The 12630-nt window shown below is 43.1% G+C and overlaps 1 protein-coding gene across 4 annotated transcripts in view; it reads right to left on the reverse strand.

Annotated features, from left to right (window-relative positions):
- The window catches only part of AAK1 (AP2 associated kinase 1), an 80028-nt gene that overhangs the window by 17035 nt on the left and 50363 nt on the right, over nt 1–12630 (reverse strand). For 2 of the 4 annotated variants that reach the window (XM_075723927.1, XM_075723926.1), the window contains exons 16-17: nt 11703–11798; nt 429–530 (exon numbers count right to left, since the gene is read on the reverse strand). The exons of the other annotated variants lie outside the window; for them this stretch is intronic. In XM_075723927.1, coding sequence (XP_075580042.1) covers nt 429–530; nt 11703–11798 — 198 coding nt within the window. The remainder of the gene's footprint in view (nt 1–428; nt 531–11702; nt 11799–12630) is intronic. 4 annotated transcript variants of the gene reach the window in all.

Here is a 12630-nt window from a genome sequence, read left to right on the forward strand (position 1 = left end):
AATGCTGTCGTCCTCACCCTGCTGAGGGTCGATGGAGAGACAGACAGACTCGGCGCCTGGGCTGTGGTTACACACAAAGTCTTTAGCACAAATGGAGGGATTTTTTGCATCTTCTCCTTCAGTCAACAATTAACTTTCTTCTACAAAGACCAGAAGAACACACAAGGCACAACCGTGCCGTGTTATTTTGCCAAATCTGTAAGCCTAGATTTTAAATGCAAATACCAAGTCTTCGCTGTTCAGATGCTAGTCTCACGGGAAAAGGCAGATCTGTCTCAGCATAACCCACAGCTTCCTATCACATTGCATTTCACCAACATCAGTGGCTGTTTTGAGAGCCCAACGGGGGTAAACGCGCAGAGTTATCATGTGGGACAAGACATGCCATGTAAGACAGAGAGGAGGAGGTGCCCTGAGTTTATTTTTACCATTCACAGCATCTGATGTGCTACCGAAGGGGTCAGCGAGAGGCAGGATATCAGGGAGCAGAAGCGCAGTCTCAGGAGATTTGAGTCCCTCAATCAGTTTTTCTGGGTTAAGCGGGAAAAGGAAGAAGGCAGGCAACAGAGAAAAAAAGCAAAAAAAAAAAAAAAACAAACCAAGAAAAGACAACATTAATCAGGTGCTCATAGTCCAGCATGTCAGCCTCAGAAGAGCATCTGCGCAATTTTGTGTGCGAGCATCTGCACAATTTTGTGTGCAAATAACACTATCATGTAGAGATATTAGAGGGCAGCTATTCATCAGCTGGCCACGGTCACCTAAGACGACTGAGGACATCCTCACCCACTGCGCGCTGCTCTCCCTAAGGAGCCACTGTAAAATAGCATGCAGTTCTTTCACTCATACCCAAAGTACAAAAGCTTAACATGACCCACTGAAAATCAAATTAAAAAAAAAAAACAAAAAACCTGCAGTTTTTCCCCTCTCACCTTCCTATGCTGGGGAGGTCTTTGTTAGTCTTTGTAGAATGAGAAGAAACGGAAGAGATGATCAGAAGCCCAAGATGCTAGAGCTAGGTATACAACACCTATTAATTTGCTCAGGAATGGAATACTTACAGCCCTTAACAGCTTAAGCAAAACCAAAAATCATTGGGATGCTACGGAGCCAGACATCAGAACTTGCCCTTGGGTTAAACAGCTGTCTAGTTACCAATTAATTATTTCAACTACCAGTTCTCAAACCAGACATGTCATTCTCAGCAGTACAGCTCCTGGGGTTCCCATTATCCTTGACACAAAGAAATTTAGGTAGCCTAGGCAAAAAGTTAAATCTCAACCATTCATCTGGTGGATGGGTGATTTTGCAATCATACTAACCAGGTTTTCAATAATGAGCTTAATCACTTAACTTTCACCATGGTTTCTTCACAGAACAAGAAGATAAAGAACATTTTCAGGATTTGCTAGAAGTAAGCACCTTTAGTAGAACAGCACTGATAAAATTTGCTCCACACAGACAAATCTGGCCATTTCAACCTGTTGAAATGACAGCATTTATAATCTAACATTAGAATGAGCTGTGGCCCTGCCACAGTTATACCTTTACAAGATTTTTTACATCTATACTTTATGTTTTGAGTTCAAAGGCTGGTGTTATTATTTATTATCCAAAGAAAAGGTGCTCATAACTGCACAAAAGCGCAGGCTCCATAACACTGCTGTATAAAAGACTTACCATGCTGAGAAAGCCCAAGAAAAGCCTAAGTTGCACTGTTACAAACCTGGTAATAATATCAATCTTTTTTATTGCTGTATATAAATAATAAAATAGCCTCGCGGCTTTGGAACTACTTATTCAAAGCCCGACAAATTCACCTCCCCGTGAAAAACTTCACAAGCCAACACATTAAAGCAACCAGGAGGGGAAGGAAACCCCAAAAGATACCCAAGAGGCAGCTGTTATACCTACCATTAAAGACCTGAAGAAGGTCAACTGAAAGGAAAAACCTGATGGGAACAGCAGCTTGAATGTACTTGAAGCCTTCCCACCTCTATGAGGAATACTCAATTTCAAAGGTCGGATTTGCCAAAGAAAATGCACCCCAACTGCAGAAGTATCATCCCTGGCTTCTCAGCAGCACAAAGAGGGGATTTTTTCCTTGGATGAACGGAGAGGCTGGGAGCAGGGGCTTGGCAACAAGAAGAGGTGTTGATGCTATCAAAGGGGGCTAAGAAGGATGGAACTGATTATAGCGCGTTGGGAAAACATGACAACACACCTGGGGACAAGACGACAGGGAACATGCTCAATCCCTTTTCCCAGAAGGGAAGCGGTAAGGTAACAGGTAACCACCCAGGGTACAGCTGACTTAAACAGCGTTTTAAATCAGTTAATCCAGATAGCAAGGCACAAGACGACTGTGGGAGAAATTATGGACTGTCTCAGAGCTGGGCAGTTTCAGATTGGGTTTGGCTCCTACTTTGAGATGATGTTTGTAAGCTGTGCAATGACACGCGTGCACATTGTGAATGTATTCCCATTTTAGAGATTCAGGCCTAAGACACTCCTTTCAAAGCAGTCGTACAGAAGGCCCGTCTGCCAATGCCCAGCTCTCCTCAAGGCACTCGCGTCAACCTGTATCTTCACACCCGTATGTAATCATTACTTTTATGACCCCATTTCCAAGTGTCTTGCTCCTCGGAGTCTCCCTCCTTCAACCTTACCTTTCCAAACAGCTTCCTCCTTTTTCATTACTGCAGATTTTCCGTTTAACACAGCAGAACTGCCTCTTGGTCAGGTACTAGAAAGTTGCCTATTGAGCTCAGCCACATTTTTTAAACACACAGAAACTGTGAGAATAAACATAGTGTTCTTGTCCCTGCATGTTGGTTTTCCCTCCTGTCCCCTGGGCTCAACTTGTTTTACACAAAGCTTTAGGCTGTCGGTGGTTCTGTCTTATTTTGTTACTTGTCTCATGAGACTTCCTTTCTTATTTCCTTCAGTTTTGGTGCTGATCTGCCAACACTATTACAGGTAGCCACTGCATCCTAAGGGGCATGATTAAAAGGAACTTCATCCCTTTTGAGTGAGGCTGAGAAGTTCAACAAAAACAAGAAGGTGTCAGGACAAATGGGAAAGAAGATACCAAAAGTAACAAAAAGTCAGATGCCTCAGTCTATTTTGAGGCCTAGCAGTTCATTTCCCTGGTTTCTGTTTTGTGTTGCATCTTGTACTAACCTGTAAGAATAAGAGAGAAAGGAACAGCACTCGCTTTAAGTGGTGGGAAATCATGTTCAGCTAGGAGCAAAGGAAAAGTTAGTGAAGGCTCAGCGAAATCCACAGTTCTGCATTAGTTAGCAGGAATACCTTCTCAGCTAGAGTTAGGTTTGGTCTCTTTAGCATAACATGCTTATTAAAAAAAAAAAAAACCACCACCACACACGTGTGCTAAAGGAAGTTTTTCTGAATCCACATCAGACATTCAAGTCTAAGAACACTACATGCCTTTGCAGTGGCAAATAAACCCAGCTCTTAAGCCTCTGCCTCACCATAACTCCAGTGATCAAGGCAGCAACTCAAGGAGCAAATCTGCACACTAGACTGTTTCCCTGTGCATGAACATTCGGCAGCTGCAGTTTAACTATCTGCAGGCCTAGAAAGAAAAAACAGTCTCTCTCATGATACTGAACTGCATTTTGGGTCCTTGCTACTAAGCGAATTCTCTAGCAGAAGTTTAATTTTCATTTCCAAAAGAACAGCTGCATCACCTGCAAGTGAAGTCATGGCTGAGATGGCGAGAAGCCAGTAATGCAAAGTAATTTGAATGAGTAAGAAATACAGCAGTGCAAGAAGAGGAAAAACTGGGATAAGTAGTCTCATTTCTCTTAACTGTACAAACACAACAGTTCAAGTCACACGTATATGAAGTGATCATCAGCTGCAGAACAGACTCCACCAATAAAGCAAACGGCACGCAGCACGTATCTGCCATTTGCAGAAAGATGAAGGCTACAGCCTCAGGTATGGACTTCTCTAGAACACCCTCTCCCATCTGCCACCCCCTTAGCAAAGACAATCTACCGGAGAAAAACCAAGAGAGATGTTTTGCCACTACAGTACCAGTTTCTTGTGACTCTCCAGGCATGTGGGCTCACAATTACAAGCTGTGTTTTAGAAGTGGTCGTGATGGCAAAGAAGATCAGTTATGCAGCAAACAGCAACAGAACAAGAAATAAACAAACAAATAGGAACTTCTTCTATGCTGCAGTTTCAGGGCCCACTGCAACTAATTTTGTGCATGTATAGAGCTCAGACTGGAGTGTGACAGAACAAACCACATTCTACATCAATCTCCATGCAGTTAAATTCAGGATTTTATAGCATCAGAGGTCCTTCTGCCTCAAATCTAATAGACTTAGCCAGATTATTCATATGTAGACATATGAACAAGCCCGAGGATAAACAAGGTTAGAAAACGTAACCCAGTACAAAGATATTTTATATCATACAGTTCCTGAAGGGCTCTCAGGAAGGGCTTTTATCAAACTCCAGTTGGGAAAACGTGTGCTTTAATCGGTAACTGTGCTCCCACATGAGGTTGCCTCTTGGAGGCATCCTCTTCCCCAGACAGCCTACCAAAAATCTGCCAGATGCTTTCCAGGCCACAGGGAAAGTAAGCTGGATTCAGGTTCAGGACTGATCTGACTGTTGGTATTTCATTTTCTGTCGGGTTTTCTACTTTGCCCATTTTCAGTCCTGACAGGATGGCAGCGAGTTTGCTGTGGCTTTGCATCAGCTAGTCAGGGCGCTGGCTGAGTAAGCAAGATTCATTAACATGTCTTAAGAAGGTGTCTAAGCTTAAAAGCATACAGGGGGGATTAAAAAGTGCCCTATCAACCCTTTCCAGAGCTAAAGCCCAGCCACATACTGCAGCCTTTAGATTAATTTTTCACTTTCTTCCTAAGTTTCCAGTTCCTCACAGCAAGAAATTACTGATTGTTTCCTATCATAGTCAGAGTAAGCAAAATACGTTGCAGAAAAAGCAAAGCAAGAGCCTACAGCTAACGGCTCTCAGAGGCATCCCCAAATGGCATATATCGGTAGCTTCAGAGACTGGAAAACCAAATCGCTTCCTCCGGGAATGAAAGCAAGAGCCTTTCCTCTGATTTGAGCCAACATAAGGAAGAAGTAATCCATTTAGCATCAGCAGAAATAATTTTGAATTTATATCATGGGACAAGAAAGCCAGATCAATCATGCGTAGGGTGGGGAGCCCAGCTTTGGACAATCCAGTGAGAAAATTTTGACCTTTTTCTTCCGATCCCTTCTTTTCCAACACATGCACAGATCTGATTTTTGAGATTTACAATTAGTCAATTTGCACAGACTTTGCATCTGCAACACCACCACTGCCAAAGACTACAAGTTGACATGCTGCATTTATCCTTGGCAATATACCCATTAAGCAACAAAGTATATGCAGAAAGCATTTTAAGAAGGACTAGAATTATGAAAAAAATATAAATCAAGAGACAAGGGAGGCAAATGGGATTTTAGTTAGAGCAGGCTATTAGAAAGAAGAAAGAGTCCTGAGAAACTTGCAAGTTAAAAAGGGAACAGAGGGCAAAAATCTGTCATATGTTGGTAACACACTGAACAATCAAGATGCAACATCTCAAAGCCAAGGAAGTCCACCAGCCAGGCACCGCACACAGTAAGAACGTTACTCACTCGTGTACTGCGGAGGAATAGCAAAAAGAAAGACAATTCAATAGAGCACACAGCAGAGTTCTTTTCTTCGGATGTCAACTGAGAAAGAAAGACAAGGTTGTAAAAATCCTGCCAAGTCAACTGTGCTGCGAGTGGGAGGGCAAATTACCAAGGTAGGTATAGATTAGTCACTCAGGAAGATTTCTGCCTATTGATTAATCAAGTATTAAAGATTAAAGGAAGCCCTGAAAATTATTCAGCAACAGAGGACTTTGACTAATCGGGGGAAGGCACTGGACTTCAATTTTCCTAATGGAGTTTCTGTCAAATGGAACTGTTTCTTATAAAGCACAAATAGAAAGAGAAGGAAAAAAATATAGCAATTGGCAGGCTTTAAATACACATGCACATGACTTTGTAAACACCATAGAGACTAGGAGGACAACATTTAACAGTGGCTCCTTAGGGGATCAAAAAAAAAATCAAACAATTTTAGTTTAACTTTCAAGATCTCAAATATTTGTCAAATAATACCCCTTCAGATCAAACTCAAAACCCAGACTACAGGAAACAACACTAGATGCTATTTACACTCATTTAGTTGGGATTCCGCTGGTCCTTTGGCTTTGTTGCTCCAAAAGATCAAAACACCATATTATATTCTCAGTTAATAATGTGGCAATTAATTCATCAAGTTACTAGATGAGTAGTTCTCCTTTTGCATTTTCCCAATTCAAGATGTAAACTCAAATCGTTAGTACACATCAATATGTGCTTGTGCATGTCTGCAATTACTTTATCTCAATGTGTCATCTTGGTACAAGTTCTTATAAGTTCTTATTAGACATACAGTTTTTCTTTTACACTTGTTATAAACACTCTGACATAGGTGGGCATACAGTTATCTTCTCCGAATTTATGGACCTGGGGTAGAGTACGCTGATTAAAAACATTTCATCGAGTATTTTGTGCCAGAAAAATACAAGAGCCCTCCTACATTAGTAATAGTGGCCCTGTTAAAGCAGCGGAAGTTGTGTGTTTTGACAGGGATGTCAATGATTTGAGTCCTAGCTCATGTTTCCAGGGGCTAGAAACTGCCAGCTTCAGCAATCTGATCTAAACACTTCACAATTCTTTCCCATTTCCAGTTCTTCAATGATTGCAACTCACCTCCAGCTCGCGAGGCTGCTTTAGCACCCTGCAGAGAAAGCTTGGAAACCAGTTCCTGAAGGCCACACGTGAGAATACAACGAGAAAAATCCAGTTTTGCTTAACACTCCTATTTTTGAAGCCAATTATGTTTTGAGCAGGAATGGTTATCAGGGCCACGCATTTTTGATAGCTAGCTCTAGAAACAGGCCAAGGGTGTGGACATGTTTTGTTTTGAAATTGCACTGTAAGTTATCTACTTCCTTAGCCCTGATAAGCATCCTCTCAGGCTAATGTAAAAACACATAAGTCCGTCGGTATTTGAAGGAAATAAAGAGGCAAAAATCATCCTTAAAGTGCTATTTAAGTGCCTCAGAGAACTCCAACACAATAATGATTCTTTAATAAGCAACGCTGTTTGCCTTTTCATCAAAAATGAGAATCCAGTGTGTGCCCAGATGGCACAGGCGTGCTTTCTTGGCCTGTGTTTCCTTCCCCACCTATGTCTCCATGTTTACTTAGCTGGGCCAGACGTGGAATTTCTCTTACCTCACTTTGTTACGGCCAAGACAATGTCACAGAGGCTGCTTGCTGTTGCTGTTCTTCAAACAAATAACTAACCACACTAAAGACACTTTTGTCTCTCAGCTGCAGCTAAGATGCTGAATTAATGCAGGGAGTAAATGGTTGTGTAAATTCACAAAGAATGATCCATTCTGTTTTGAAAGGGGTAAAAAAAGATTGACTCGCTGTGCAGAGACAGCATTGTACTCAGTACTGCTGCAGAGAGGCTGCCGCTACCTCCACGCCGCACACACACGGACGCAGCCCGCGCACGAGTCAGTGCGGTGCAGTCCGCAGCACGGCGGAGTTTGTCCTCCATCCAGTAACAGGGAGGAGCAGAGCTTCTCCTTCTCAGCTCTTACACCTCAGTGCTGCTGCTCAACAACTTCTCCTTGCTTCCTCTGCTGCCAAGGACCCACACCCACCACCTATCTCTCTCCTCTTCTGCAGAGAAGGAGAGAATAAGCCAGGACTGCTGATAGCACAGAGTACCTGGCACAAGAATATTCATCTGGAACTAGAGCAAGGAGGAGACACCCCGCTCCCACCCCAAACAAACCAACCCTCAAACAACTGGGAAGGAGTATTTTTGGCAGTATCTCAGAGGGCATTTCACTGGGTCCACTCTTCACTTACTCAAAAACTTGCGTATCTGAGCAGATGTTTCTAGAGCCAAGAGGATGTATCAAGCCTTTCCTGACACTAAGATGACTGTTCCTGACTGAAGAGTGCAGGTAGCTACGTCAAGACAGCACTTACGCATTTCAATTTCAGCAGTTAATAAGGGTCAGGGGCTAAAGCAGAAGTATTCGCATGCTCTGGGTCAAACCTCTCATTAAATACTTCTGCAAAGCAGGTTTTTAGACTTGAGTCCAAAGTCCATTCATGCCAATAGAAATTAAGTCAAAAGAAACAAAACCTACTGTACGTAACGGGTATAAAAACCCTAGACACAGAGCAAAGCCTCAATGACAAAGGGAAAGATCTGTCTTGAAGCTTCATAACTCAGTTTAATTTCAGGTCTCCAGAATACCGTGTGCAAAATTTAGCCTCCCATGCTCGTACGAGCTAAATTCATACTGATAGACGTAGCCACACGTAGCAAACAAATTACCATTCTGATCAAATACTCCATTATGATTAATCAGCAGTGAAGCCTGCAATAAGCTTATTAAGAAGAACTTGGCTCACTTTCCTACACATGCACAAGGAAAAATGTTTTCAGCATGAATATTTAATTCTCCCTTATTTTAACAGATGTTTTGCCATATTTTTACATCCCTCTTGCCAGCTCCTCTTACTAGTTACAATTCCATTAAGAATTGCAGCCATTACGCATTGGAGGAGGAGGAATATACGGAAACCATTTTACTTCCACTTGATTATTGTCCAGAGCTGGTGCTTCTGCCTTCTGTAGGGTACCTCTTCTCTAGAAGCACTTACTGAGAAGCTTGTTACCCACAACAAATGAAAAACAACCTCCTCTAGGATATTATGCATCTCCAGCACCACGATCCGCGCAAACAGGACAGTCTGCTAGAACCTGCTGTCCCAGGTTTGCCTTTGCTGTACACATTTAACTGACTACACAGAATGAAGTGTGATCTTGCTAAACCCACAAGCGAGCAGTCATACTTAAAGCCACATCTGCTGGCTGTAGCTCCACAGCAGCACGCTCCTCCATTTCAACGTATGTAGGGTGTCTGGGGATGCACCCTATGGCTATTTGTCACGTGTTATGCATCATTGACTTGTTTCTTGGGAATCTGCGATAGAAAGGCTCATCTGTCCTTCTGAGCATCCAGAGGAAAGGTGGGAAAGACCAAGGAGGTCTCTGACCAACATTCAAGCGATGCCACCTGCACCCTCAGGTGCCAGCACAGGGAGCGAGTTTATGGCTTAAGCAAAAACAGGAGCCAAGCTCTCAGCCAGACCCTCAGCTGTCACTGGTTTAGAGCACATAGCGCCGACAAAACTGGCTCTGTATGACAAACAGGGAAAATACCAAATAAAAGCCTCACTTATGCCTGCCCTGAAAGCCTTCCTGAACAACACTGCTCTTGTAACCAAGGGGTAAAGGCTCACGCTTTGACTTCTGAAAGGGCTATACACGCTCCCAGCCTACAAAAAGACAGACGTAAAATGTTTTCAAAGCAATAAGATTCACTATCAAGGTTTCCTCAGAAATAAAAATATTCCAAACAGAAAGCAAATACTTAGCAAGCATTCAAAGAAATTCAGCTGCTTCTGCACAAAACAAAGGCAGCTTGGAGATGCGCAACTGGAGATGCTGATATACTAAGCGACTAAAGGCAATCCCAGCTCTACTGACCCAAGGGGCACACCTGAAGGAATGCCTTTGGCACGCAGGTCAGCACATCCCTCACGTCCAAGCCCTCCCTGCTTGCTGTGGGGATGTTTCTGCACAGGTAATGCAGACACAGAAGAACAAAGATGGTTCTGTTTGGCATGGCAGACACATAGATTGAAAACCTGAGTTCAAATCCAGGATTTTTATCTTTTCTGTTGAATTTACAAGCCTAGACAACCGTTCTCAGTTTTCAAAGCTAAGGATAAGGCTGTATCTTTGGTCCTTGAAAACATTCATGAGCTCCTGGCCTCAAATGTTATGTTTAAAAAAAAAAAAAAAAGAAGGGGGAAAAAAGAAATCAGAGATGCCTTTGCAGAAACCTGCAGGAAGCCAACAAAGCCAGATCTCCTGCATGCCCTTGCCCCCTGCTTTGCCCCCGTGGAAGGCGATCCACTGAACTCAATAGGACCAGATACATGCAGGCAGCAAGATTAGCAAAAGAAGGTTTAACTCCTGCCTGCAAAGATACACAACTGGTCAGGGACAGATTTGTGGGACGAGCAACCTGGCACCACAAAAACTGCAGACAGCTGCTGCTCTATTTGCACCCAAGGGCAGGGCTGAAAGGCAGTTTCTCCGCAGTGGTTTCTGTACTATAAAGAATTGCAGAGCTTCCACAGCTAAGGCTGTGACTGCTGCTTCGTATGGTTGTGCTATACCAAAATGCAATAGGCAATAAGGAAAACAACCGTCTTGGTGTGTAACTGTGTGCGTTGAGCACGCTGGCAGAGAATTAAATAGTAGTCTGGGCTGACAGACTTCAAGGCAGGAAAATGAACATTTCCAAGAGCATTTGGGGGGCTGGTGGGGAAGAAAAACATGCAGTCATCTGCCTTCTGTAGGTGCTTTTCAAATTATAGCTGGGCAGGTCAGCTCCTGGCAAGTGCTCACATAGGGGAGAAAGCCTGCAAGTTCTGCTTCTTTGCTTGAACTGCAGCATTTATGAGTAAAATCCCTTTTGAACCAAAACACATTTCTCATGCTCTTTAAGCATCAACGAGAAGGGAGCAAGTTCCACGCAGTTATGGAAAAAAATTAGTTTTGGGTTGTTTTGGGTTTTTGTTTTTTGGGTTTTTTTTTTTTTTCCTGAATTGCTTCATTTTCCATGGAGAGATGCCATCTTTACAAGCACATCGTTTTGAAGCTTGGGTCCTCTACTGTCAAACCACCAGTGATCCGCAGCTTGAGCTGAGGACAAGGGCGAGAGCTGTAACAAGCACTTGTCCTCTGGGGCTAGCCGACAAGAAGGGACCTGTCACACATTCACCAGAGGGCTCAGAGAAACTCCAAGATAAAAACATTCCCATATTCCAAATCCCACCAATTTGCAAATAAGCTCCTAAGCACTTACATAATCTTGTGCTAAAAAGTGTTGGCTGCTGCAGTCAGAAATGTGCACACAGGAAAGACTTTTAAGTAGCACTGCAAAGTAAATGGAAATTGCTACCAACTGCGCTAGAAAATTTTGCCAAATCAGAAAAGGTTACGGTAACTTGTGCTTCACATGAAGCATGCCTGTGCAACAGACCATGGAAGCCAAAGAAACACTTACTCTTAGGGGAAAGAAAAATTAACACTAATAAAAACTACAATTTCGAAGTTGGAGACCAATTTGAAAATGGCTTAGGTCAGAACAGGTAATTACCCAGTGATTATTTTTGGCTTTGAATACTGACCCTTTAAAGACACCAACATTGTTGGCATTAGAAACAGTATGAGAACCCTAGGCTCTGCCATGAAAACCAAGGGCTCTTGTGCTCAGCACCGCTCCCACCGCCACACACATTCGATGGCAGAAAGCGCTACACCTCATTACTACCGCTGAGTTCAGCAGAGCTTGTCAGTGCCCAGCACCATTGACTAAGGCCCAGGGTTTCGGGTGTGCCTACAAATAGAACTGGAAGATTAAGAGTACAAAACAAACAACAAATCTCCCTCCCTCCATAAACTCAGTTCCAGTTACCTGGCGTGTCGGATAATGGGAGAGGAATGAAAGGATCAGGCACAGTCAGAAGAGGAGGGCTAGTGTCCAAACTCAGAATGTCTTTCGTTTTTTCAGCTGGTAACCAGGAAGAGAAAAGCAGAGTGAAACAGAGAAGAGAGAAAAGCAGAAAGCATTGAGCAAAATCTCAGCACAGGCACAGCTCAATATTAGAGTCCAAGCTATGGCCTGACAAGAACAATACACACATGCACGCTCAGAACAAGTTTATGTTGCTAATAAAAAAAAAAAAAAGAAAAAACCACACCAGTTATTACCACATAGCTCTCCAACACAATTTAATCCACAGATCTCAAAACATTCCTTGAAAGGGAAGTACTATTATCTCGCTTTACAGCGGCACAAAAGGTGAAATGCCTTAACAAAGGACACACAGCAGGCCAGCCCCCACGTTGGGCCTCTTTGTCTGAAATAAGATACAGCATCTTGCATCAGACAGGCTTAGACAGGCTGATATCTCTGAGGAAAGAAAAAGAAAAGGGCTAAAAGTGCCCAGCCCAGTGTCAGCACCGAGAGAATTTCCAAGACGCCTTCCTATGCCAAGCCGCAGGACAGGAGAGTTAAGGGGCACATTTTAAAGAGAGCTGCTAAAAGAATTGAACATGCTACAGCATCCAGAAAGCCCAGAACATGCAGATGCTTCTCAGGCTTTGCAGAAGGTGCATTACAGCTGAATCTGGAGATGCTATTACTCAACATCACTCCACAAAGGCTGATGGAACACCATAAACTGTTCACAGGGCACTGAACAGCTGGACGAACTCAGGAAGCAACCCCCTAGAGCACTCTTGCGTCACGGGCTTCAACTCCTTAATTCTCAGGTAAGAGCCAACAATACTAAGCTCAGTTATAAGCTCCTCTAAATCTCTTTTTATAAATAGAAATAAGC

This window comes from Pelecanus crispus, chromosome 21 (assembly GCF_030463565.1).
Source record: "Pelecanus crispus isolate bPelCri1 chromosome 21, bPelCri1.pri, whole genome shotgun sequence".
Lineage (NCBI taxonomy): Eukaryota > Metazoa > Chordata > Aves > Pelecaniformes > Pelecanidae > Pelecanus > Pelecanus crispus.